We start from the raw sequence: 27,196 nt of genomic DNA, 5'->3' as shown, positions 1-27,196 counted from the left end.
AATGGGTGCTTTCTGAAGCACTCTTAGATGCAAACAGTGCCTTTGGCCCTATTGCTCAGCTGTTCCTCTTTGAGGTGAAACAGGCTTTGAGAAAGCAATGGTCCCTTCATTCTCAGTTATGGAATAGCTGTGGGTGAAGTTTCTGATGTGCACAAGACTCCCATACACAGCACAGTGCCTCTGGGTGCACATTACAGGTAGCACGTTCTTAAACACAAGCAAAAAAAGGGAACCAAAACTTTTAATACTGGCAAGAGAGGAAAAAAAAATACTAAAGCCAGCAGCATAGAAAAAAAAATATGAAAAAGCAAGTGCAAAAACCCTTGAAAAAGCCACAGTTTAGTATACCATGTTTTCCATTCATCCCAGTTGTCTGCTTTGTGACTTTTAAACTCCACAGCCAAGCCCTGCAGTAGCTCCTGCACAGCACAAGACCTTCCTGGCACGTTCTTGCAGCCACAGAAGAAAGCTGTGGTCTCCTGCAATTTCAGTCAGCTTTGTGCAGCCATCTGGTTGCATGTAGCATATTTTACACCTCAGCTTGCCAGACAGGGTGTGTGTTCTCCCTTTATGGCATTTTAAAATGCTGTTCAGGCTCTGAATGCTACTTAAGGAAGACAGCCTACCAGTTCCTACTTATTAATATCAGTTAACAACAAATGTTGGCAAAGATCAACTCTTGGTGGGGAATTTTCCAGTTCTTTCCCTCAGAAGAGCCATATTCAAATCCACAGAATTCTGTCTGAAACACACCTATTAAATCATAACAGAACATAAGTATATCCAAAGAAACATCTTCTGTGGAGTAAATATTGCTACTAAAATATAAGGGTCTCATCCTGTGCAAAGAGCACTGAAATATTTGCCCTTGATTTTAATGGAAATGTGATCAGGCTTTTATAATCTTATAAAGTGGGCAAGGAGGAATTGCAAGGGGTCACATGAAGACAGCATATTTATCATAAGAAGAGTCTTGGAGAGGTGCATTTTAATTCACCATTAATTTTCTATGCATTGACATGTTTGTTCTTAAAACATCAGGAATCTTTCCTTATTCAGTCAGTTGCAGTGGCATTCCCTGACCAGCTGCACTTGTACGAGGGCTTGTCAACTTGAACTCAGAAATTGTAATTCTGTGTTTATTAATAAATCATTGTCTTCCTAAAACATATGAAAGAATAAGTGACAGTTTCTCAGTTTTTTTCAAAAGTTAGTTATATTAAATCCTGCTAAAATAGCAAGCCATGCACAATCAGTTATGGTCTGAACATTAATATTTTCTTAAATCTAGGATACAAGAGTGAAATGGATTGCAGTGAAATACAAACATAAGAAACAAATTAGTTTGAGTCCTAAGGGCAGTAGGATACAGGTGAGCTTCAAGGACACTCACTTTTGCAGCCAAATGCCACTGCTTGCAATCATTGCTATTAGCTGGACCTCTGCCTGAAAAATTCCTCCTTCTGTGTATTACGAAGTGTCCTGAAGTCTGATCTCTGCCTCAGTGTGAAAAATTTACCTGTTCTAATGACAAATGTTCTGCTGAGGGCAAGAAAAGCCAGTTGTTGGATTATTAAAATAACTGTTTCAACTAATGGAAGCAATTAGGAGTTAAATTCAAAGGTCACTTATGGCCTCAGCCCAGGATGTTTTCCTTCCCTTCTTATGCAATATTTTCTTTGTCTTCCCATAGGTAGTCATCTGAAATAAGCAGTTAGTTAATTCCTCAATATCCTCACTCTCCAATTCACTGTAGTTACCCTTACATTTAAAGGCTGTGACCCTCTGGGGTGCTGGGCAGCTCTGGCTCCCACTGCCCTCAGCTTTTCTTGGAAACTGGAAGGGGGCTTTGGAGAGGACCTGGAACTGGGCCATGCTCAGGTGATGTATTCAAGCAAGAACTTGGTATGACTGGGTCTCATCTCTCATACCCCTGGTTCCTTCTCTGCTCCCTACTTGCCAAATGTAAATAAGGGCAAATGAAATCCAAGTTTCAGGCTACAAAAAAAGTGCTACTGTGCCTGATCACCATAATGGTAGGAAACCAACCCATCTGCAAATAGGTCTTCCTCTTCAAAGTCTTGTAAGACTTTCCCTGCTGGGTGGGGATTTTCTGCCTTTCAGTTCCCAGATGGTGGGTTACACTAAATTAGAAATGGAAAAAAAACACCCAAAACTGACGAAAAAAGCTGCCTGTGAAATACAAGGTATTTTTGAACAAACAAAAAAATGTTCAAGTCTTGTTATGGCACTTTTCCTAAGGATACTGCTCTATTTTGGAGTGCTTCTAGCAAGTTGATATTAACTGCTTATATTATTTTAATGTTTCAATGGGTTTCTTGTAGAATGCAGAGCCAAGTGTCTGAACACATAGTTATGTGTGCTCAAAGGAATTTAGGAGCACACATTAAGATGCTGCAGTTGTAAATGTTGGCAGGATCACGATCCTCATGCCTGACCGTGTAAAACAGCACCAGTTGCACAAAGACAAGCCAGAGCAGTTACTTGTCATGAATCAGACATTCAGTTTTGCATTTGGTACAGACCTTAACAACCTACTGGTCTCATTTACATTCACCACACACAAACCAGCCCAGACTAACAGCAAAATTAATCACAGTGGAGTGGAAAATTGTCGAAAGACTTGCTGAAAGATGACAAATGCTTTCCAGTCCCGTTCTGCACCCCTGCAGGCCCCATTCCCTCCCTCTGCTCTGGTACTCTTCTGCCTGGCAAAGTGCTGACTTTCTGCCCAGAGAGCTACCACTGATTTCTCTCTGTCCATTTCTTCTACCAATTGCTGCTGCCCCAGCTTCACTTCTCATTCCTTCCGTCACCAATCTCTGAAAATTTCCTCTCAATCTCCATCTCCCGTGATGTTTTTGCCAATGTTTTAAGTGCTTGTGCCCAATGCAAGCTCAGGGAGAGGCACAAGGGCTTCACCTCAGCTCCAACCACTGCAGTGCTCATCTCACAAACATGGTTCTGCTGCAACCTCCCCTGTCACTACAAACAGAGCAGGGCAGTAGCCACCTCTGGACTGACAAATCAGACTGTTTTAGACCTCTCCAATAATATTTTCTCCGTCTGCTTAATGATTTTTATGTTAAATTCTAAAATGAAAGAAATTTATGAGCTGCTCTGTTCTAGATTTTTTGGCATATGTGAGTCAATTTTTGTATATTTGTCCTGTAAAAAAAGCCTTGCATTTGACCTATATTTAATTTTCATTGTTCAGAAATGAGGGACATGGCCAAAAAAACCCATCTCACTACCCCCTAAAATACTGAGCCACCTTGCAAATAATTATCATAGCTGGAGGAAGGGATAGAGGAAGGAAAGGCCAATGAAGGGAGAATCAGACCATCTGTCTCCCTTGAAAGAAATGTTTTCTTATTCTGGAAACAATCTATAAAGCAAAGTGTCCTGCAAGTAACTCCTTGGTTGATTTTGTTTTACACTTGTAGGTCAACTGGGTTTAGGGCCAGAAAATATGCAAATACCATTCAGCCTAAGTTTTTTGACCTTCAGAGCAGACAAATTGCAGAGATGTGTTTGGCCAAGTCATCTTTGGAGCGTAGATACTTCCTGTGTTGGTTTTGTCTTTTTATATGGCTGTGCAAAAATCTGGGATCTGCACTGTTGCTGTGTAAGATTCTCTCTGAATGATGGAGAACACTCATAAAATTCAGGTGTAATTTTCCTGGGTGCAGAAATGGCATAGGGAAGAGCTGGAACAAGGCAATTGCTGTAATCTTGCAGTTAACAGGCCAAAATGCAGCTGTCAGCACCAGTGTAAACAGCAGGGCATTTTGGCACAGAAATTGTCCAATTTCATATCACAGACTCTTTTCCTCTATAGACCAAAGGGTTTTCTACCCTGCAATGCCATGGAGCCAGGGCATAAGTGAATATCCCTGCAGGACAAGCCAAGGCTGTACTAGTTCCCATGAACAGTTAATGAAGGCAATTGCTGCTGAGGTTTTACCACCCTCTCTGCTTTTTTCTCATACTTCCCTTTCATCTGAGGCAACCAGTGCTAGCTCAAGCCTCTTTTCAGGTGCTGAATTCACTCAAGCCCTCTGAAACCTTATCCTTGCTCAGACAGCAGAAAGGAAATAATCAGCAAAGGCTGCAAACCAACTGTGAGAAACAGTTTCTAAAGTAAATTCCCCTGAGGAGACAGAAAAAGAATGTGTAGGTTGTGAGCAGCCATCTTCTGACTCAAATTATGAAGCTCTCTCTACAGCTGTTACCAATTCATGCAGTACTCTCACTGTAATAGGGCTGCAAATGGTTAAGTCAGTAAGTGGATCACTGTCCATCACTCTTGTTCATCTCACATGAATAAATTAAGGACTTGATAGCAAAAACCTATGGCTACAATCCAAAATAAATTATGGCAAAAACAGCTTGTACAGGATAGCAACATGAGCTGCAGTGAAATTTTACTTACAGAGGACTAACTGATGCTCAGTGTCCCAGTATTAGCTTGTATTCACTTTACAGGAAACCTCTGAAGGCTATAGTCTCTGCTACAGTTGTTGATGCACCTGGAAAGGAGCCATTTCCCTGCCCTTTCACATCCTCTGAGGCAGGCAGCTGAGTCTGTGCCGCAAACTTAGCCAGCAAATCTTGCATCAAGTTAGTCATTGCTGTTGGTAATTTAATGAATGTTCCATTGCCTGTATTTGCATGAATCTGTTGGATGATCAGCTGGTACCACTGTAAAGCCATCACATTGAATGAACTGACTATCTGGAGACTGCAGGTTTGTTGTGTAGCCTCACACCACTGCCTGGAGCATTCCAGCAGCTTTTCCCCAAGCAAACACTCCGAACCCCCCAAGCTCTCCTCCTGGGTAACCACAGTGATGTGAGTGTTGGCCTGAGCATTGCAGTGTAAAGCCAATAGCTCAGTGTATTTACAGAATTTTCCACTGTTTATAGCCTGCAAAAAGACAATATCCTATAAAAGCCCTTTATGCACTGCTGCCCTCTGTAAGTGCTTTATGCTCTAAAAGCTCCCGTGGGGGTGGGGTGGTTAAGTGTGAGTGAGCAGGGTACAGATTAGAGAGGAGATCTTTGTAGAAACATCTGGGGAAAGATCTTGAAGTGAGATGATCACAGAATGGTTTGGGTTGGAAGGTGACCTCGAAGATCATCTCATCCCAACCCTCCTGTCGTGGTCAGGGAGAACTTTCTCTGGACCAGGTTGCTCAGAGTCCAGTCCAGCCTTGCCTTGAACGCTTCCAGGGATTGGGCAGCCACAGCTTCTGTGACAACTTGTCCCAGTATCTTACCACTCCCACTGTAAAGGGTTTCTCCTTTATATCTAATCTAAACCTACTGTCTGTCAGTTTGAACCCATTCCCCTTGTCCTGTCACTCCAGGCTCTTGTTAAGAGTCTTGCTCCATCTTTCTTGTCAGGTCCCTTCAGGTACTGGAAGGCCACAATTAGATCTCCCCAAAGCCTTCTCCTCTCCAGGCTGAACAATCCCAGTTCTTTCAGCCTTTCCTCACAGCAGAGGTTCTCCATCCCCATGGATCATCTTGGTGGCCTCCTCTGGGCTCTCTCCAGGGTCGATGTGTGTGTCCTGGTGGCAAAGAAGGCCAAAGACATCCTGGCCTGTGTCAAGAATAGTGTGCCCAGAAGGAGCAGGTGGGGTCGGTCTCTTTCTCCAGGCAGCAGCTGACAGAACCAGAGGACACAGTCTTAAGCTGTGCCAAGGGAAATATAGGTTGGATATCAGGAAAAAGTTTTTTTACTGAAAGAGTGATAAAGTACTGGAATTGTCTGCCCAGGGAGGTGGTGGAGTCACCATCCCTGGATGTGTTTAACAAAGACTGGATGTGGCACTTGGTGCCATGGTTTAGTTGAGGTGTTGGGGCTGGGTTGGATTCGATTTTGAAGGTCTCTTCCAACCCAGTCATTCTGTGAATTCTGTGAATTCCATGAATACTGTGAATTCTGTGATGTCCTTCCTGTGCTGGAACCCCCTGTGCTGGACTCAGCTCTGCAGGTGGGGTCTCAGCGCTGCAGAGCAGAGGGGCTGAATCCCCTGCTTCACCTGCTGCCCACAGTGCTGCTGATGCAGCCCAGGAAATAGCTGACATGATGACAGACACTGTATGAGCCTGAGCTTCTGAGACTGGGTGGGAAAACCAGCATCCCCCAAGTGTTCACACTGCATGAAAAATCTGCATTTCTCAGATGAGTCAGAGGGTGATAAATACAGGCAACTGACTACTAGGAAAATTTACCAGACACACTTGCATTTATGTAAGAAACAGAAACCAGCCCCAAACCCAAGAAAATTATGAAAGCCCTCGTGTCACTTTCAAGTCATTTGCAAAGACTAAGCTGTAGCCCATTCGGATGCCACTTCCCCTTCAGAAGTACCAGATGTTCCCTCCTTTTTTAGGTAATGCCCACAGCCCTTTAATTTCTTTCAAGCTACTGGCTCTCCCCCTACCAAAGGATGAAAACACTTTGTTCATTGCCAGATAATGGGGACAGCTTTTGCATTTTGTAATTGCATAAGGAACAGTATCAGAAGAGAAAATACTGGCAAGGCAAGCTGGCAAAGAGCTGCCCTACATGCCAAGCAGGTATTTACTCCTGCTGAGGAAAGTGTCTGTGGGAAAGGTTGCCCAGGACTTTGCATACCTTGTAAATGTCACACGTGCTACAAGGGGAACCTCTCACCTCGTTGTGTTGTTCTCCACCCAACCCAAGAATGCTCTCATTTTTAACAAGTAAACAGAAGGAATTTCTTGCTAATACAATTACCAAACTTTCTTCTCTTCCATCCATACCTGAAAAATTATTTTATAATGTTGTTGACTCACCCATTTTCATCTTAAACTTTCTTCTGTCTGACTTCTAGCTCGGTGTGACTCTCAGTGCTGTGAGTAAAGTTTCTAAGCACGAAAGTCCCTACCCCTCAGTTGTTTTGCTCCCAACAGCCAGCACCAACCTGTTCAGCAATGACCTTTTTCAGACACTTAATCTCTGTCCTCATCCTGAAACAACTGCTGGGCACAAATTCCATTCTAGAACCGCTGGGTTTGGAGTGCCTGATACTACTTTGTGTTCCTAGGACTTCTTGTGTCCATCCATTTCAGTTTTCCCTCCACATTCAAACTGAATATAGTTGGGAGTTTCTTTAATGTTTGAATAACATCCAGCATAGCTGGGCATTGCTCCAAACTTAGTGCTTCTGGAGGATACAGTAATAATATATTGTGAGAATAACAATACTACTACTGCTGCTGCTGCTACTGTTCTGGAGAACCAGAAACACACATTTCAGTGCCTACAGTTTGAGCAATGCTCAAGATTGATTTCCAAGTTAGGCTTATTTGTTTAATCTGTTTTCCTAAAGAAGTGAGACAGAAGCTGAGGGAACAAATGGGTTACTGGAAAAGGGAGGGATAGAGACCAGGTTTTGTAAATTCAGATGCATGTCAGGGTTGGCTCTATGAATTGGAGTATTGAAAATAAGAAGTAAATTGGAAGCTCAGTTTTTTCTTCAGTTTCTGTTTCAGCTGTTGGTGTTTTCCTTGCCCCTTTCACACTGCCTCTCTGCTTTGCTTTTCTCAGTTTCAAGTTTGCTTATAAAAGAGAAAGTACTTAGAAGATTGTCCAGCCCCTTGACAGCTGCAGTGGGTGACTGAAGGAGGCAATATGTAACACCAACTTTATATTTAATTTACTGACATCTCTTCAGTATCAATAGATACCATTATTCTAACACATGAATGTCAGTTCTGCATCTCTTCTCAAGGGAAGGCATTTTAAGTAGTTGCAACACTGGTACTAAAAGTATGTAACATCTGTAGTTAAGCATGAGTACAAAAACTTCCTTTGACTGGGCCCAACAGGTAATGCCAAACCAGCCCAAGTCAGAAGATGTGTGGGTGACTGTCACAGCCAGCTCACAGCTGTGCCCTGACTCTGGAATTCCCAGTGGGGAAAGAAGAGGAGCATCTGTGGGGTATCTGCCAGCCAGCAAAGACAGGCAGTTGGCAGCCCAGTGTTTCCTGGAGGCTGTGACAGTTTGACAGAAAATAAGGGTTTCAAGAGGAATGGCACAACCATAACTGCCCCTGGCTGTTGTGTAACACATTTCTGTTATGTGCCATAACTATGACTTCCAAGCCTGCAGGCAGGACTTATCTTCCTTGGCTGGCCCCACCAGCCACCCCAGCCCACTGCTCTCCTGCTGCAGCTGTCCCTGGAACCAGCAGCAGAACTGCCTGTTCAGAGAGGTCTGGGCTTGCTTCATGTGGAGCTACCCTTGGAGAGCATGCAGAAAAGCATGCATTTTCCAGTTGCTTTTTAAATGAAGCCTAAACTTCACACAGACACACACACACCCCAAAGGCAGCTGTGTAAGTTGCTTATGATATCAAAGCAATGCTACGAAGAGATGAGCTTGGAAGATCTCAGCTCTGATCCCTAAGCCTCAGCTGATCCAGATATAAACTTTAAATTAAGTCTTCTCAGTTCCTTCCTTTCTAAAGCCAGCTTTTGCAAAGTTTTTCCCCACAAAAAAAATCATTTCAACTACTACTCAGAGGACCTGCAATGAGTGCCATGAAATAGGGAACTATAATTTGCTCACATCACCAGACCACCCAGCTACTACCCTGCCTACTGCTTAAGATTAATTTCCTGAAGCATTTAACTCAGTCATGAACACTTTACAGCTATTACAGCATTCATCTGTGAGGTTCTTACATAGCCATGAATATATTTCAGCCTAACAAATGACCTCACTTGAAACCCTGCAGTAGATTCTTGTGAGATTTGGCCAGACAACTTTCAACAGCTGCTGTAGAAGCTCACAGAGGGAAAAAAAAGAAAGCCCCCAGAGTTATTGACAGAGGTTGGATAAAGTCATGAGTGCTTGGAGCAGAGTGCTGTCAGCCCCAGTAAAGGCAGCCACAAATTTGCTGTTACCTCACCCTCTCACTTCTGCTGGCTAATATCTAAATGCTGAACTGCATTATCTCTGTTTGGATATTTGTTTGTATGAGCACTGTTGGAGTCCTTGTCTTGACACCTAGATATTAGTGAAGTGGAAATAAGCAACAATAGATGAAATTTTAAATTTAAAAAAATTGTCTATGTTTGACTCAAAATGGTTAGAAATTTGGATAAATAAAAAGGGATGAACACATTTAGAAATACATATATATGTGTGTATATGGCCATTCCATAGAAAGACCCCTTCCCCCAACCTCTAATTTCACCCAGCTGATTGTGAATAATCACTGAATAAGGGATGCCTCAACTGCAGTAAACTCTACAAAATCATAGAGCAGGGAATGTTTGATTTCTTCCTAAGGTGATTACACATGTGTGGATATTTTGCAGCTAGGATGATAATGTTTCATACTCTAGGAGGTGCTGTTCAGAAATTGTTTTAATTACACCCAATATAGGCCTATGAGGAGGAGAACATGCTGACTGGGAAGCAGTCTGAAGGTGTGGCAGCTGAGCCAGTTCAGTCCATCTCACTGCCTTCCCCTCTGCATGGGGGATTTTGATGGCTTTGATTCTGAACTCTGTCACCTCTATGCTGTGAAGCCTCATAAGCATAGATTACAAACTCTGTTAGTAATATACATACTGGTAAAACTGTAAAACTGTACCTATAGTAAAACTGTAACATTTCAAAATGTTAGTGTCACTACAAAACTTGCCTTTCCATCTCTTCTGCTTCAAGTACTTGGGCTCTGTGAGCCCAGTAGCTCCTTTGCATGAGGGTAAATGCAAACACAAATCATAATGACCAGGGAGGTGTTTCTGTGACTCTTACTCCCCTTTTCAAGTCATTTTAGATCAGACATTGGATGGTGTTTTCAGGGCACAACCCTGTTTCTTTTTAGAAAACTTTTATGTAACAAATACAGCTGCTGCCACATATGCTTCCTGTGTCTGAAAACAGATGCTTGGTGGGCCATGGGAGCTAAAATTATGTTATCTGCAGTTACTCAATGGTGATTTAGATTCAATGAAATAGAAAAATCACCCTCTGTGGGCATGTGGTGTTTGGCTGCAGCTTTCTTCGAGGAGGGGGGAGAGAGAAACCATTCCATACAGGACCCATGTCCACAGACCCCTTACCTGGCAGGGACCCAGCAGGCAGAGCAGCTCACAGGCAGCACAACATAAATGTGACTGCATGGCTTTGGAGCCGTGGTACAGCTGGGTTTATTGCTGCATTTACAAGATATCACCTCTGAGCTGACACTCCCTGAGAGACAAACTGGTGCTGGCTTTGAGCTAGGAAGGTCCTGTAGCACACAGACAGAACTTCCTGACTCAGGATATTCTGATGGGGATGTAGACTGGCTTTGTGCTTTTATCAACACCATGGCTGTGCTAAAAAATCTCTCTCCAAATTAAATGGGAATAAAATTACCTGGTCAGACCACACAGGAGGCAGCAAGCACATCCCAATAATCAGGTAAGAACTGCTCATTACAGGAACTGCTCTCTGTATTGGAGCAAACTCTGTGTGTCTCTGTATGGCAGACACTGCACTGACGCATGCAGGCTACCAGGAGCTAACAGCTTCTTTTATGATGTACTTGAAATATCAGTGTGCTGACATTCACATCCAGCTCCACATGGCTTAGCTGCAAGCTGGGATTTCAGTGGATTCTGAGTGCTTTATATTGCATGAATCTGAGCTGAACACACCAGACTTTGTACTGGTGACACAGATCGAGTGTAATGGGATCACAGCCATCAGAAAGGTAACGAGTGACTGGCAGACACCCAGCAGGCAATAAGGAAAGTAACAAATCTGCTCCCTTACTTCCATTTTCACACTCCTCTGTTTACATGAACTAAACCTGCGTGGGAAGAACAGCAGGTATCTTTCATCATGAAATCATACATGGGGACACACAGTGCCCTATACATGGGCTGTACCTTAATACAAACCCTTCTGTCCTGTAAATAAGATCCCCATTGTTAACCATAACTCAAACCCCTGATTGCCACAATGAAGAAAATATGTATTGCTAGAAAATACCAGTGAAATGTTGTGGGCTTTCATAGTCTGCAATTCATATTTATCCTTGAAATGAATTACTTGGAAAAGCAAATAATGTTCAGCATTTGTTAGGAAAGTTAAAATTAGCTGAGTACCTACAGAGGATGGGGAAAAGAAAGATGGAAAACAAGCTAAGCTTATTAGGACATGATGCAGAATGAAAATACTTTTCCCAGAGTTTCATAATAATCTTTCTGTAGTAAAAAAGCTTTAACTTGTACCATCAAGATTTGCAATAGGGGAAAGGTGTGAGAAATAGAGGTGTAAGAAATTAGGCCTAGCCTGGAACAGGATTTCTTGTCTCTAAAATGATCTTCAACGTATTTCCCAAGCTCTCATTGTTGTAGACAAGTGAAGGGAAGTAAGAGGAATTTTTTTCCCAGTTACTTTTTATAGTCATCAAGAACACAAAGCAAAAATACAACTAAGGCAAAACTTTATTTTTTTTTTTTTGGTAGAAAGAAAAATTAAACAGTCATACAATTAAGCAGTATTTCCTAAGGTTCTTCTGCAGGAGGACCTTCACCAAGCCTCATTAAACTGATAGTCTTACTCAGTGCACCTCGTTTTCAAGTAAAGCAAAAACACCAGATGAGATTACAAGTAGCTATGTGGAATATTTCTTCTGATCATTGCACCTCAATACTCATGACAGGGGCACAACAGCCACCACTGTTTTTACTCACCCACTTCTTTAACCATACTGATCATACCACACCTTTCTCCAGTTGCTGTCTCACATTTTTTCACATTGCACAATCCCAAATATGAGTGAAACCAATGTATTTTTGTTAGTTCCATAATTTGGCTCTGGGATGCTGGAACCTAATTCAGAAATTTCTATCCTAACCCAAATAATGCTTAATTATTAATCTACATTTGAAGGTCAGTACAACATACAAACACATTTTCACACAACACCTGCCTTTGGCAAATGCACCACTACAGTATTAATTTTACTTGCACTTCGGTAAAAGCAGAATTTTATTTGTCTGCAAAGCAAGATACTTTGAACATTATTGTAAACTACACATACACAGGGCTCCTTCTGTAGTGTCACACCAGCTACACATATACACAATTTAAGCAGTAAAATAATCTTTAGCTTGTTCTTTGCACAGGACTCTTGCTTTATACCCTAATAGTCAGTTATCTGAAAAACAACCCAAAATCAAACAAAACTGCATAATAGTGCTTTAATATTCATTTCTTAAAATTCAGAACAGCCCTCCAGTACTGTTAGGCTGTTACCAGTCTCTTTCAAAGACATACAGTATAAACAAAAAATTCTATCCTTAAGCAGCATCTGAGAAAACAACTTAATGCAGCTGCCACTTAGTGGCAGCAATCATTTAGGCATTTTTGGTATTGATACATCTCTTTATCATATAATTTGTGCATTTATCAACAAAAATGTAGGCCCCAATCCAGCAAATACTTGCAGGTGTGCAAATGCTTTTCTTCCACGTGGAATATTTCAAGTGAAGACTCATCAGATGAGCAAAGTTAAGAACTTGCATAAATCTTTAAAGGAGGGGAATTCTTAGTGCTGAAAACTTAACTGTTTTATTTCACAGGACTAAGATCCAATTATAGACTTAGAGAACATAGAAGAACTCTTATAAAGAACAGATATGTTACTTTGATAAATGCTTTCAAAGCTAACAAGAGCCTCTAGAAATGTGTGTGCCTTCCCACTGATCACTTCAATCCTGTCTGGAGTATGGGTGCAGTCATATTGCCTTGGCTCCTGGCTACTGCATGAGGAATCAATAAAGTGCTAGTCACAAATTCTGTAATCATGGAATAAAATCGATTTTAAGTACCTTCAGAATGTTTTCAGATTTATAAATGATGAATTAAGGGCTGGTGTCAGATCCCCAGCATGTTTTCCTGAATTACTAACAAATATTATGCTCTTCATTTGAAGACAAATTAGAATTCTGCTAGGACTGGATATATTTCACCCCTCTCCCGGCAAAGTCCTCCTCTGCCTCCAGGGGGGAAGCTTACCTGGATTTAGTGTCCATGTAAACATTCATGCTTGACCAAAAAGTGATGCTCATGCAATTTCACAAGCACCTGCATTCCAAGGGAGAGTTTGCTTTGTTTAACCAAGCATGGAGAACCAGTATTGTTTACAGTAAATCCACTCTGAATTGTGTTCATAATTTGTTCCCAAAGGCACCATAATCCTGAGAAGTCTTGCTTGCCCTTTGACATTTCCTTTGATGTGTTTTGTTCCTCTGGAATAAAATATCTTTGATATTAGCTTTGACATAAATTCTACTGATCTTTGTGGCAACTTCTCATTAACATGCTTATAAATATTTAAATTACTAAAATTTTCTCTTCAGATATATATATATATATATAGATATATATATTAAATTTCTTTGCTAGCTTTCAGATAACTAATCTATGAGAACTGGCTTAGACTGTATGCTCTCTGTAGAGAACTTCTGTATGCTGCCCATACAGAAACAAATAATAGTTTGAAATATTTAGCCATGGGTTAGGACGATTTATTTTTTAAAGGCTTCGGTGTTGCTTCTATTTCTCTTCCAGTCAGCTACAGGATAATAGCAACAGCAAACACATTGACAATGCAGTTCATGGTTCTGTTTTCCCATCTCACTGTGCAGGTTCCTGGAAGAGATTATTACAAAATCAAAATAGAATTCCATTGTCTTTACTACAGTCACTTTACTGAATTGTAAATGATGCCAGATTAGTATGAATATTTAAGTTGTAATTTAAGGAAAATAGTACCATGTCAGCTTGACTATAAAAAACCTAAAATGCTCAAAACATTTTTATTAACTTATACATTGTTTGCTACCTAATGTGAGACTTGCAAGCATAAGAAAGTTAATATGAAAACACTATTCAAGTATCTTTCTTTAAAAGCTGGACTTGCAAAAATCCTTGAAATTCCCATACTGAAACTGGCATGACAATCAGACAAGAAATCAAAAAAGGAACTGGATCAAATATATTCCAGTGTATTTACTCTCTGCTGCTCTTCCTCTTCTGTTGTATCAATGCCTTACAGGCAAAAGAAATATGAAGATTAAACTGTGTTTACTTTATATTATGATTTCTTTTTAAGCTTGCTTGACTTTTTGAGGCCCTTTCTGTTTTTTAAACTTAAACCTTGGCATAGTCCTCTAAAAAGACCTTTCTGAATCTGTGACAGACAACAAATTATTTTAATACTGTTTCCCTGTGATATTCTCAACCTGTGAAAAAATCTATTTAGAACTAATTTTGAAACAATACAATGCATCCAAAGCCTGGCTGACAGTTACACAACTGAAACACCTATGGTAAGTACAACTATTTCTATTTTTTTCTAACTTCTTTTTTCCTCCAAAGTAGCTGTCCCCCTCACAGCAGGCAGATATGTTTAGGGCTACCCATATGTATTTACTGTGAGCCACATTTTCTGCCTCTTGAGCTGAGAGAATTAAATGTTTTGACTTTTGTTTCAGAATGAAAGGCTTTCTATTCCTGCTCCTCATAATTTACAAAGCAACTGCTCTTAATGCCAGCACTGACTGATAACATTTTTTGCTGGGATTGTAAACAAGCATTTCATTGTCAAAATTACTGCTTCCACAGCAATTCCCAAAAATGTTCAACCCAACTAATACAACTGAGCGAGAAGTAACATTTCTCTTGTTACAAATTTTCTGTTTGGATGGGGACACTTACCATCAGTTGTGGTATCCCAGAAGCACGAGCTTGCTGTGTGAAGACCAGCTCCACTCCTCTGCATCACTGCACAGGTAACTGCAAGACACAGCCATAAAACCAGGGAATTAAAGCAGAAGAGGTGAATCATTCAGCATTTACAAACTCGAGCCTGTATTACATTTCCAAAGGGCTGGCACATGGCATTCAGCTAAGACAAAACCTTTTTTGACAACCCCTTTGGCCCCAGTATTTTCCTCAAGAACTTGTTACTCTTTTCATTATTATTTTTACTCATATGAAGACAACAGCTTCAACAAAACATTGGCTAATAGGATTGTGGTTTTTGTCCTTTAAACTACTTAGATAGGCTTGTGCCCCTCAGAATGGGATTGCAGGTGCTGTCCTCACAGGTACAGCAGAAGTCACACTTGATGAGAGTTGAGTTGTTTCCCAAAAATACTTGTGGACCCCTCTCTGAAACCACACTCCAGTAATGAGCAGCTTTTCTAGACTGACCTACAATGTTCATAAAACCACTGACAACCTGAGGCCAAGACTTGCAAAACAGAACAGTGCATACAATTGCTATAACATAAACACTTCACCAAAGGACCAAAATTTTCTTATTTACCTTTTTCCTTCCACATGTATACACATAAATATAATGGGACATAACTTTGCGTACATAACTAAAGTCTTCCAGATGCTTCTATTTAGAGGAGGCTTACTCTGATTGAAAATTTTATTAAAGATAGCAATTTTTTCCTGAACTGACACTAAAAGGTTGATATAATTGTCTTGGGGTTGCTTAACAATCAGGAAAGACCATGTAACATGTAATCCGTGTTAAGTATTGCCAGCATGCTCAGCCCAGGTAAAACTGCCACAGCTTTACCACAGATCTTTCTAAAAATCTCTGTAACAGAAGAGTTCAGGTGCCTGCTCTGTTTTGTTGACAGCATTCCCCTGAACCTTTCAGCAATTATTTAGTGTGACTGCCAGTGCTACAAGTACAGCTGCTTGTACTTACCAATGTACTTATAGGTTTTCCCAAGTTTCACCAGATGGGTCAGTGACTGTTCCACTATAGCAGCAGTCCATTGGTTGACTTTGTTGTGATTATAATCTGCCTTGCCTAAAACATTTTCTATGCACTAGAACAGAGGGGGAAAATAGTTACAGTAAACACACTTCAAAATGTAGAATTATAAAATGTTTTGCATAATCTGAGGGATATTTTCTGAGAGTTAGGTTACTTTGAATCACTCAAGCTCATTAGGTATCAGCTGCTGAATGGGAAGTAAAATGACCCTTCTTGGAAATTTATTTTTAGTACATACCACATATTACAGGTATAAAAATGACTAAACATTTATTGCAGGAAAAGCCTTAGCCATATGCTTTGGATACCAAGTGAATGGATTTATTTGCCAGTGAAGATCCTAACACATCCCACTGCTCCTAGCGACTGCCAGCTCCAGTTTGGCTTTCAGAAGCTGCTGCAATGGGGATGGCACTACTCAAATCAATAATAGCAGCTTGGGCTGGCCAGCCTTTCAGAGTATATAGCCAAAATTCCAAAACCTTCAGAGACAGAGTGACAACAGTGAAATGCACATCCCCACTTAAAAGATGAGGAAGATACTCAAGGGTCATATCTTGCAGCACAAGAAACAGCTGAACTGTTGGAAAATTGAACGTTCTCCCACAGCTACAGATTGGCCAACACTTGCTTAAACTTAAAATGATTGAACAAAAATCCTTCTGTCAAACTGTAACTCTTAAATTGAATTCTTTGCTCCTGAGAAATTTAGAATTATGTGCTGATGGATACTTCTTAAAGCTGAGGAATTCACTTAAGAAACCCGGAACACACCTGGAAAAGGTAAGGGAAATAAAACTGTGTTCTCCTGTGATTCAGTAAGAGGTATCCCTTGCACTAATCCCCCACTAACAGGCTGTGTAAGAGACCTGTGTCTCAGATTTTGAAAAGCCCAGTTAATTCTGACCATGTTGCACAAAGCTGGCCAAAGGAGTCAGTGGAAACAGTCACAAAACACAACAGAATACAGAAGAGGGACAAGACCCCTCAGGGATTCTGGTCCTTCCAGAGATGTACCCAGTGCTGGAGCTCCTTGGCCCTGGTTAAGCTTCCAATCAGCGGTGGAAACACTTGGCTTTACTCCCAGCGTCTGGAGACTGTGTCACACCGTACTTGGCTTTACAAGGCAGGGACAGTTACATAAAGGGCTGAACTGTTGTTTATCTAACATCCAAGAGCTTGCTGTTGTGTACTGGAGCAGCTTGAAAAAGTGCAGGTGGGAAAGGACCTGCAGAGTCCCTCTAGAAACCCCTGTCTCAAAACACTATTTCCCTACAAACCTGAAAGCATCTCTGAGCCACAGGCTTCTTATTAATAACTTTCTAGTTACTAGGTATTTAATTGAGACTATCAGACTATTCACTTTCATCCTAGTCTTTCTCTGCAAAAAATGTATTTTAAAAGCTAGAACAAGGAGCTCATAGAGTGCAACCTCCCACACGTGCCAAGGCTAACTTCCAAGTCTGATAACATCATTCAAGGCCTTGTCCAGTCAAGTTTTAAAAATCCCTAAGGATGGAAACTCCACAAGCTGTCCCTGCAAGCTCTCCAGTGATTAGCTTCTCTCTAGCTGGATAAAGGGAAAACAACAAATTGGAGTGAATTTCCCTTGCAGCTTGTGACCCTCACCCTCTTTCCACTGTAATGCAAATCTGGCTCCCCTCTCATCTACCTTCTCCTCTTTAGGTAGTTGAAGACAGCAATTGGATGAAGCTTAAAGCAGCTCCAAGTTAAACTCTGTCTTTATATAAATACTAATTCTATGTAATTTTATATTTATCTGAGGTGGTCAATGAAAATAACTGCTTTCACTACTGTGCAAGGTATGGTAAAGAATTTCTTCAAAACACAGCTGTTAGCTAAAACCTACCTCCTTAACTATGTTGTGGGCCTCATCAGCATTGAAGATCATCTGCAATAGAAATGAATCATTATTATTATTTGCGTCTGAAAAGTAGACAAATTATAGTTTTAGTCTACAGCACACATAATGATTAGGCCTTGTGTCTGGTTATTTGCATTGTAGTCTGTTAGTATAATTTTAAAATCTTTTTTTTCCTTATCTCCATACATTTGTTATTTAGCATCGCTTTTCTATGATGTTTGAGTGGGGCCAAAAAACTCAGACCTCATGAACTTTGAAACAGATTCACTTTATGTTTTCTGTAAAGATTAAATTCCACCATGTCTATGCTTGTCACAGGAATATTCTCCAGGAAAAAATAAATGTCAAATTTTTTTCCTCTGGGTCTTTATCTGGGTTTTTACTGGAGTCACAAACTTGCTTACCCACAGGTTACATCTTGCTTCCCAAGAGCAACACACGGTTTTGCAAACCTAATAAGTGAAAGACTGGTTTGCACAGTCATTACCTTAACCAAACACCCTTCTCAAGTGCAGAAAAAGCTTGCAGGTTTTAATTCCTCCTATTTTCCACTCCTTCCTGCTCATGGGCACTTGGCTTGGCTCACAAAGGAACCACGGCACGTTCCCTTGTGCCACCCGCCTCTGCTCACCCACGAACCCCAAACACTCGGGCAGGGGCAGAAACCTTAAGGGCATCAATGTTTAAGTTGCTGGAAGTTTTGGTTGATTTTTAAATGAAAACTGGTGGCCTGAGCCCTGAAGCGGCGCCCCGGGAGGGATCGGCTCCTCCGCCCGAACAGGCAGGACCAGCCCGCGGCGCTGACCGGGCCCGGCACTTCCTGGGATTTTCCCCTGGAAATGGGGTTTTTTTCCCTGGAAAAATGGCCGCGGTCTGCCAGCCCCAGCGGCAGCGCCCCGCGCCGCGGCTCCTTCCCGGAGGGAACATCCACCCCGCGGCCCCGGCCCGCTCCGGGCAGCGCCGCTCGGCCCCGGCCCCTCAGGCACGGCGGGGTCGGACGGGCGGAGAGCCCCAGCCCAGCGCCGGGCGAGGCGGCGGCCCTACCTCATCGTTGTGGGGGTGAAAGTCCTCCATGGCCCCGGCGCGGGCGGCAGCCGTTCCGGCAGCGGCGAGTCCTGCGCGGCTCCGCCTCCAGCGGGCGGGGCGAGGGTTAGGCCTACGGGCCGGGCGGGGCTCCGCCGCGGGCCGGAGCCGCTCGCGCCGCGGGGCCGGGTGCGGCCCTGCCGAGCCGGGAAGGGAAGGAGTGGAAAGGTCCCCAGCACAGCAAGGACAGGGACTTCTTGGAGCCAGTCCAGAGGCGGCCACCAAGTTGATCAGAGGGATGGAGGAAAGGATGAGAGAGTTGGGATTGCTCGGGCTGGAGAAGAGAAGGCTGGCCCTACCTCATCGTTGTGGGGGTGAAAGTCCTCCATGGCCCCGGCGCGGGCGGCAGCCGTTCCGGCAGCGGCGAGTCCTGCGCGGCTCCGCCTCCAGCGGGCGGGCAGGGCCGGGCAGGGCCGGGCCGGGCGGGGCTCCGCCGCGGGCCGGAGCCGCTCGCGCCGCGGGGCCGGGTGCGGCCCTGCCGAGCCGGGAAGGGAAGGAGTGGAAAGGTCCCCAGCACAGCAAGGACAGGGACTTCTTGGAGCCAGTCCAGAGGCGGCCACCAAGTTGATCAGAGGGATGGAGGAAAGGATGAGAGAGTTGGGATTGCTCGGGCTGGAGAAGAGAAGGCTTGGAGTGACCCAACTGCAGCCTTCCAGTGCCTGAAGGGAGCCTAAAGGAAAGATGGGGCAAGACTATTTACAGAGCATGTAGTGACAGGACAAGGAGGAATGATTTCAAACTGAGAGTGTAGGTTTAGATTAGATATTAGGAAAAGAATTCTTCCCTGTTGGGCTGGTGAGGCCCTGGCCCAGGCTGCCCAGAGGAGCTGTGGATGCCCATCCCTGGCAGTGTTCAGGGCCAGGCTGGATGGGGCTCCGAGCTACCTGGGCTAGGGGAAGGCATCCCTGCCCATGGCAGGGGGCTGGAACAAGCTGGTGTTTAATGTCCATTCCAACCCAAACCATTTTATGATTCTGTGCCTCTCTGAACCAGTGCTCCTCCGCTGGCACAAGGGACAGCGGGCAGCCGCTCCTGCGGCATTGTCTCGGCATTGAGGGACAGCCCGGCACAGGCACCGCCACTGCCCACGGTGTGAGCACAGTCCCTCCTAAGAGAGGAGAGTTTTCCTCTCTTCTGCTGCTGCTGTTGGGAAGTCCTTTGCTGGACATAGAAAGCTCCCCCAGGAGCGGCTTATCCAGACGACCCCGCTGCCTCCCTGTGTTTCCCTTCTCCCTCATCTTGGAGTGAATTTGTGACAATTATCTGGTACAAAGTTACCACTAGTTACCAATAAGTTGCCACCAAAGTTACAAAAAAGGCTAATTTAAATTCTGGTTCTTAAATTCTACTTCATTATAGAGAATTGAGGCTGAGTTTTATTTCACTCAATGCATGCACATACATTATATATATATATATACATCACATCTTTGCTGTCTCTGAAGTTGCCTGGGAAACAGGAAAGGCACCTCATACAAAACTGCAGAATTTTCAAAGGGTGTTTTTCTTTGGTTTTTTTTTTTTTTTGGTTGTTTGTTGTTGTTGTTGTTGTTGTTGTTGTTTCAGTGTGGGTTTTTAAAATTATTACTATTATTTTTATTGGGGGGGATCTGGGAATCTTGTGTAGGTTTCTCTCCTGTGATTTCTCCTGCATTTTCTCCTGATTTCTCCTGTGCTTCCAAACCAGATTAAACATGACAGAGAAGACCAAGGCTTCTAGTTCCAGCATCAGTGAAATATGTTTGAACATATAGACACCTACTTTACAAAAGGATCTCTTGTTCAGTCTTAATTGTACATTTATTTGAAAGTTTGTGTTTGAAAAACATGAAAGTACAGAGGGAAGTAAAACAAAGTGGTTTTTATTGCCCTGCTCCTGGCATAGCTTTCACATTTAGTATTTGCTAATGGCCATGGAAGGAGAAAACTGAAGGTGAAGACTAAAACTCTTCAAAAGGTTTTTATGAGCAAGTGCAGAGGGATGTGGTCATACGAAAACATGAAAGAAAATCTCCTGCAGTATAAAGGTTTCTTTTATCTCCTGTGACCTCTGCAGTATTTTTGTGAGCTAAGCTAGGGAAGACATTGCATGCTGGTTTTTAGTGAAATAAAAGCTAGTGGAAGCATTTGTTGCATATGCATTGGCATCCTGTAGACAAAGCTAACAGTTCTTAAATAACTTATCCTTGCATCCTGTGGATTTTTTTATCCTTTGTATCCTTCAGAGATCTCACATCTTTACATCTGTACCTTTAGATGCAGTATAGTATCAAACAAAAACAGTTCCTAGGCTGTTTTTCAGTTCTGTTTAGAAATATTCAAAGAAATATTTTTTTAAATATTAGCAATAATTATGTCACTGAATCACATGAAAAAAAAGGTTTCCTGAATGACTGATGAATGTGTGTGCGTCTATATGTTTGTAGGTTCTAATGCAAAAAAATTACTTATTTTTCCTCTCCAGCTATCCTTTGTAGATAGGGGGGTAGCAGGAGGTCCAAGGAAATGCTGAGTCCATCAGGCTCAGCTCAACATCCGGAGAGCCACTAGAAAAATGACAAATGACAAAACAATATTAACCCAGGAAGTGTTTACAAATAAACACTCAGCACCACCCATGAGCATCCAACACAAATGTGCCAAGAGTATATGTCAAATAATCTGATTTTATTCTTTGGTAGGACACATGGTTTAATGGATGAAGAGGAAATGCAGAATAGGTGTGTTATTTTATTTGTAAATTTGTCTTTTTATGCTCTCCCATATAAGAATGAGTAATCTGGGGAAGAGCTAACCAATCATTCCTAATAAAGGTTTATAAAAGTAGGAGGAATAAGTGAAAGAAGATGGGTGGGTTTTTGCTCTAAGTGCTAATTAGGATTAGTCACAATAACTTGAATAATGGAATAAAAAGAGTGCTTATAAAATCTTGTTATTGACAGCGTGTTGAAAGAAGTTGCAAGCATGCTGAATGACAGGATCAAAACTAACAATACTGAACAGGTTGGAGAAAACAACAACAAGAGATTTCATGAAAACCAGGACATCAAATGCACAACTACAAAATGGAGCCTAATTGTCTAGGCAGCAGTGCTGGAGAGAAAAATAAGTAATTGCAACAAATAGGAACCCAAGTATGATGTTATAAATAACTAAATAAATTGAAGGATACCATGAAGGGCACAGAAAGCAGTCATTTTGTTCTGCTTGGTGTTTATCAGACGTTGACTGTAACTCTCAGCCCAGTGTGATGGTGGGACAGGCAGAAGAATAATTCTTCCTGAAGGCAGCACCAAAAGGAATCTTAGAGAATGTGATTTGTGGAGGAACTGCATTTATTTTATCAGCCTAGCCCAGACTTCTTTACAGATGTCTCTGACTGCATAATGATTTACTGGAAAAGGTGATTAAGGAGCCAATGTGTGATGAAAGGTAGGACCAGAAATAATGCCTTTAATTAGAACTCAGAGAGATTTATGTTAAATATTAGGGGGGGGGGGGGGGGGGGGGATCAAAGTATAATAATAATAAAGCACTGAAGCAGACCTGTTTTGAAATCACTTTCTCTGGATCAATAACATATTGTTAACATCTGCCAAGCATCCAGGTGGCCTTTAGAGAGGAGGAAGTATTAAATAATGCTTAAGCTAATTTTAGACACAGATTTATTTAACTTTCACAACTATTGAGGGGTTATTTTATTTTCTTTCCTAATAAATTCATTAAGAAATTAGTAATTCAATTTATTTTTAATCTAAATTCAATAACCTAAATCACCATTATTTTTCCCTTTTTTTTTCCCGGAGGATAACTAATGCTTAGTAATTTCACAAGAGAAATACAAAATTTTAACAAGGAGCCAGCATTCTTCAGGAGAAGTTACCTGATAATATTCTTAATTCTTTATTACACTACTGCAAATTGCAAACTGGAAAATGCAAATGAGCTGGCAGTATAATCAGTGCTGTGAGAGGAAATGTGAAAAGTGCTGAAAGTGGTGGCTCAGAAATACAGCCCTAAATGTGAAAGAACTGCAGGCTTTCATCTTTCAAATGCAGATCAGGAACTTTTAACAAGAAAGAGAACAAACAGTGAGGTTGAAATTACTTGTTGATTAAAAAGCAAGTATTTGAAGAGGATTTGGTGCTTTGGAGAGGTGGTAGTCTGTGCGGGCTGTGCAGATCCTACACTGCCTGAGCACAGCCAGGAAAAAGTGTGAATACTAAAGCAGCTAAAATCGTCTGCCTCCTGTCTCCATTATCCTTTACATTGTAGCAAACATTTAACCCTCCACGTTAAACTGTGGAATACAAAAGCAGTAGAATTCTGTTTAATTTTTCTGACTTAATTCCTGAGCTATACGTGGCTGGATGCTGGAGGAAGAATCACAGCACCCTGCTCTTGTTCTGCTCTCTTCCTACACACTCACTGCTTGGTACCACAGGGATTGGAAGAGGGGATCAGATGGACTCTTGGGATAATCTGTGTGGCACCTCTTCTGCTGGCCAGGTCAGGGATGCTTGACCCCAGTAGAAGTTTTACTTATTTGTTTTTCTGAGTTTTGGGCTTGTGTGTTTTTCAGAGAGTTGTTTTAATGTCAGTGCAGTGACTTGCTAGAAGTTCTTTGAAGAACGGATAGGCCACTAAACAATTGTTTAAAAAAATCTTGGTTCTAACACAGCAGGTCAGAAGCATTACTGCTACACAACATGACAACTCAAGCAGAAACCAGTGAGCTGGAGGGGGAAAAGAGCACAGCCTCCTTCACTTCCTAAGCTTTGAAGCTTTCTTCAGTAGGAAGTGGATGGAGCAGTGTCTTGTCTTTCTGTCCAGGAAACTGTACAACCATACTGGGATGTACCATATGTACAAACACTTGGGACAAAAACTGATGGACATTTAACACTTCTATTCCATAGGAAATGCTGACATTTCAGAGTTTCAGCAGAAATTTGAATGAAATGCCGTTTGTGGGAACTGCTCACCTGCTCACTGAAGGCAAGATGTTTGTTGTGGCTTTCATGACAGAACAAAACAAGCCACATGATAAGAACAGCTTGCACTCATTCACACTGCATGCACACACTGGAGCTAGAGCCACCAACAGCAACAAGCAAATGTGGCAATGAAGAAGAAAAGGTGTTTGATGAAGGTAGGACAAGACACTAACAAGATGCAGAAAGAAATTGTCAAAAGAACTGATTGCTGCTGTTCATGGCAGTTATTGACCAGTGCAATGAACTAGCTCAGGAGAAGCTGTTGCTTGTCCTTAAGGATGTTTTCAAGATTTTTGTGTTCATATAAACTTCTAGCATCTTCAAAACTAAAGCTGAGGGAAAAAAAAAAAAAAAAAAGGGGGAAAGAATATGAAGAAGAGCTGTCCTGAGAACCAGGTCTTCATTATTTACCTCGGCACCAACAGAAGAAAAGTTAGTGATGTATCTAGTTATATATTTGCAGTTTTTAAATATAAATATTAGTCTTAAAGAAAGAGGTAGACGGTTGTAGGCTTGTTGCTGATACCAGTGGTGGTCCTTGAGAACAGTTTTCTCTGTTCTTATAGGAAACAGGCAAACTCTTGCTTACAGAAAGAACAACAGGTTTATGGCTTAACACAGGGATGTGATTTCCCACTTTGTTCCCTTCTGTGCTGGCACAGAGGTCCCAAACACTGGCACAAACCTCCTGTGCTGAGTTTTCTTGGGAACGTGCAGGCAGTGGATGGAGGGCTGCTCTGTGAGAAGACACCAGGAGCTGCCTCCACATCAAGCACAGCTGGTTCCAGCTTCCTTGAAAATGGATCCAGCTCTGCCCAGGTCTGGGCCCAGCACACCAGCAGACCACAGCTCCCTCTGCACATCCCAGCTGAAAGCAGCACTTTCTCCAAGCTGCTGGCTCTCAGCATCACTTTATTCAGTGATACTCAGCAATTAGAGACACAAAAAGGCAGTAGGATGGCTGGTATTACTGAAGGCCTTTGATTATCTACTTTCTTAGAGCAGGAGAGGAAGATGCAGTTTATTATTTGCTTCACTTCAGTAATTTTCCTCATTATGGGATAAATACAGAGCAGGAACAGCAGGAGCAGCTCAGGAGCAGAATGCTGGAGGAAAAGCCTAGCACATATCACAGGACTAAGCATTCTCCATCCTATTGATTGGTTGTTTTTTTTTCTCAAAGTCACATCTTTGTTCCAGTAAGATAAAGAAATGAGAATATATCTAACCAAAGCAAGGCACACTGCATTTAGAACATATTACTAGTTCTTACATCTATGATAAAGTATTATAGTGTATTAACATTTTTGGACCAATTATAGCTGTAATTCAGAAGCTCAATAGATGATTATATGTGTGGCTGGAAAAGACTGTATTTCCCAAGTAGAATAAATGAGTGCTATGGAACACATTTTACTTTTCCAAAGCCATTAGCAAAGCAATGTTCAAAGCAATTTAGTGGGAATTTCTAGTGATCAAAAATTAAAAATAGATGCCATAAAGCAAATAAAATTCCATGAGTTTATACACTACTTTTTTTTTTTTTTAACCAGAAATTGGCTGATTTCAACTGAGAATATCTCTAGATCTCTTTATTAAAAATGTATTGAATTACTTCCTCCTACAAATCAAAATTCACCACAGATGGTTCAGGAAAATGTGTGATCTCTATATTGAAATCTCGATTTATTTGATTTACTTAAATACAAGGGTAACCTCCCAAGTCAGAGAACCAAAAATAAGTTAACTCTTATTATGATGAAGGCTCAGAAATTTGAATGATTTCTGAGATAACTATTTTGTTTGTCAAGATTTCTCTAAATAGTCATGTGTGGTAAAGAAAATTACCTTCAGTGACCTTATTGTGCAAAAATCAAAATGTACCAAGACTGCCTATTCACATGTTTGTAACTCTTCATTTGCTTCTGGTAAATACTATTAGATAATATGTTAAAATACATGGAATATGGTGTTGTTTTAAATGTTATTCATGGAGTCATCATAATGCTGTTATAAGATTAAAAGTTTTGGGAGCTTGTGCCCAAATACTCCCACAACATGTGTGTTTGAAGACGACAGATTTCATGATGTATAAACATTTAAGTGAAAAAAAGAAGTGTTTGAAAAAGGTTTTATTTAAAAATATCCAGGCTGTGAATTTTGTTATAGTGTGCTGTGCATATAAACATCTTAATCTCACTCTTAATCTCAATCTTTTAAAATTTAGAAATGCTTCAGTATCTGCATGAAAAGCAGGCACACTGCTTTCTGGAATGCAAGACCTTAATTGCATGAAAGTTAAATAAAACACGTGGCTCTTTACCATGACCAGTGCACTTATTTTTTACACTATTATTTCATTTACTGAGGTGAAAATAACTATTACAGGATAGGGGTGTGCTCCTGACATTTTCTTGTTATGCATGATACAAAATGCCATACCATTAGATGTTGAATTAAGAACTGGCAAGAATGTTACATGAATCCACTTACATTTTGGTGATCTTATTTTTCTCTTGTGGTTTGGGAAAAACCCCAAACACATGCTATTTTAAAGTGATCACCACAAGAAGCTGAGCTGATGTGAAGGCTCAGTGCCAGCAGACATAAAGCGAAGTAATCACCACAAGAAGCTGAGCTGATGTGAAGGCTCAGTGCCAGCAGACAGAGTGGTCCAGCCCTCCTATTCCCTGCCTTGTGCTGCTCAGGAGGGGAGGAGGTAGACAAATTAGGGAGTGAATTTAAGCCTTGGCAAAAGGGATCAATGGGAGGAAGATACTTTTAAGATTTGGTTTTATTTCTCATTACCCTACTCTGATTTGTTTGGAAATAAATTAATTTCCCCAGCTGGAGGCTGCTTTCCTGTGACAGTAGCTAGTGAGTGATCTGCCCCTGTCCTCATCTCGACCCATGAGCCTTTTATTATATTTTCTCTCCCCGTCCATCTGAGGAGGAGAGTGACAGAGACTTTCATGGGTAACTAGCATCCCCTACAAGTGTTCAAGGCAACGTTTGGGCTGTGTTTACAAGTCACTTAAACCATGCTGAAGAAGCACTCGATTCAAGATGATAGAATCACAGAATTATGGAATGGTTTTGGTTGGGAAGGGACCTTGAAGACCATCCAGCTCCAACCCCCTGTCAGGGACAGACACTTTCAACTAGATCAGGTTTCTCAGAGCCCCTTTTAGTTTACAGCATTTCTCTTAGCAATAATCACCTCACGAGTACTACTGTGAAAAGTGCATTTAGCAAAACATCATGCAAATGAAATAAAAACAAATTAGAGCCTTTTTCTATGTCATTGAGCTTTCTAAATGGTGAAGAATTGGTTTATAAAGTAAATGGAAGTACTT

At 41.6% G+C, this 27,196-nt stretch overlaps 1 protein-coding gene across 2 annotated transcripts; it reads right to left on the bottom strand.

The window, feature by feature from the left end:
- Positions 1-11,493: 11,493 nt before the first annotated feature.
- On the bottom strand, positions 11,494-19,177 carry DYNLT3 (dynein light chain Tctex-type 3). Of its 2 annotated transcripts, none has more exons than XM_041487935.1 (5): positions 19,143-19,177; positions 17,746-17,787; positions 15,804-15,927; positions 14,792-14,869; positions 11,494-13,723 (listed from the first exon to the last, which is right to left on the bottom strand). In XM_041487935.1, exons 1-5 carry the CDS (start codon positions 19,170-19,172, stop codon positions 13,647-13,649), a joined length of 351 nt encoding a protein of 116 aa, XP_041343869.1. In that variant the 5' UTR covers positions 19,173-19,177; the 3' UTR covers positions 11,494-13,646. The 2 variants fall into 2 exon arrangements, with proteins under 2 accessions (XP_041343869.1, XP_041343868.1); XM_041487934.1 differs by lacking the exon at positions 19,143-19,177 and adding an exon at positions 18,805-18,900.
- Between the last annotated feature and the right edge of the window lie 8,019 nt (positions 19,178-27,196).

This window comes from Pyrgilauda ruficollis, unplaced genomic scaffold (genome assembly GCF_017590135.1).
Source record: "Pyrgilauda ruficollis isolate IOZ18807 unplaced genomic scaffold, ASM1759013v1 scaffold85, whole genome shotgun sequence".
NCBI classification, from domain to species: Eukaryota; Metazoa; Chordata; class Aves; order Passeriformes; family Passeridae; genus Pyrgilauda; species Pyrgilauda ruficollis.
The sequence above is the reverse complement of the archived record's forward strand: the minus strand, read 5'-3'. Positions and strand labels throughout refer to the sequence as shown.

Excerpts from the sequence above, each read along its gene's own strand:
- DYNLT3 (XM_041487935.1), bottom strand. The coding sequence starts at position 19,172 with ATGGAGGACTTTCACCCCCACAACGATGAG. Across the intron at positions 17,788-19,142 it reads TTCACCCCCACAACGATGAG|ATGATCTTCAATGCTGATGA; the intron begins GTAGGGCCAGCC and ends TTTCTATTGCAG. Across the intron at positions 15,928-17,745 it reads CCCACAACATAGTTAAGGAG|TGCATAGAAAATGTTTTAGG; the intron begins GTAGGTTTTAGC and ends CCTCTGTTCTAG.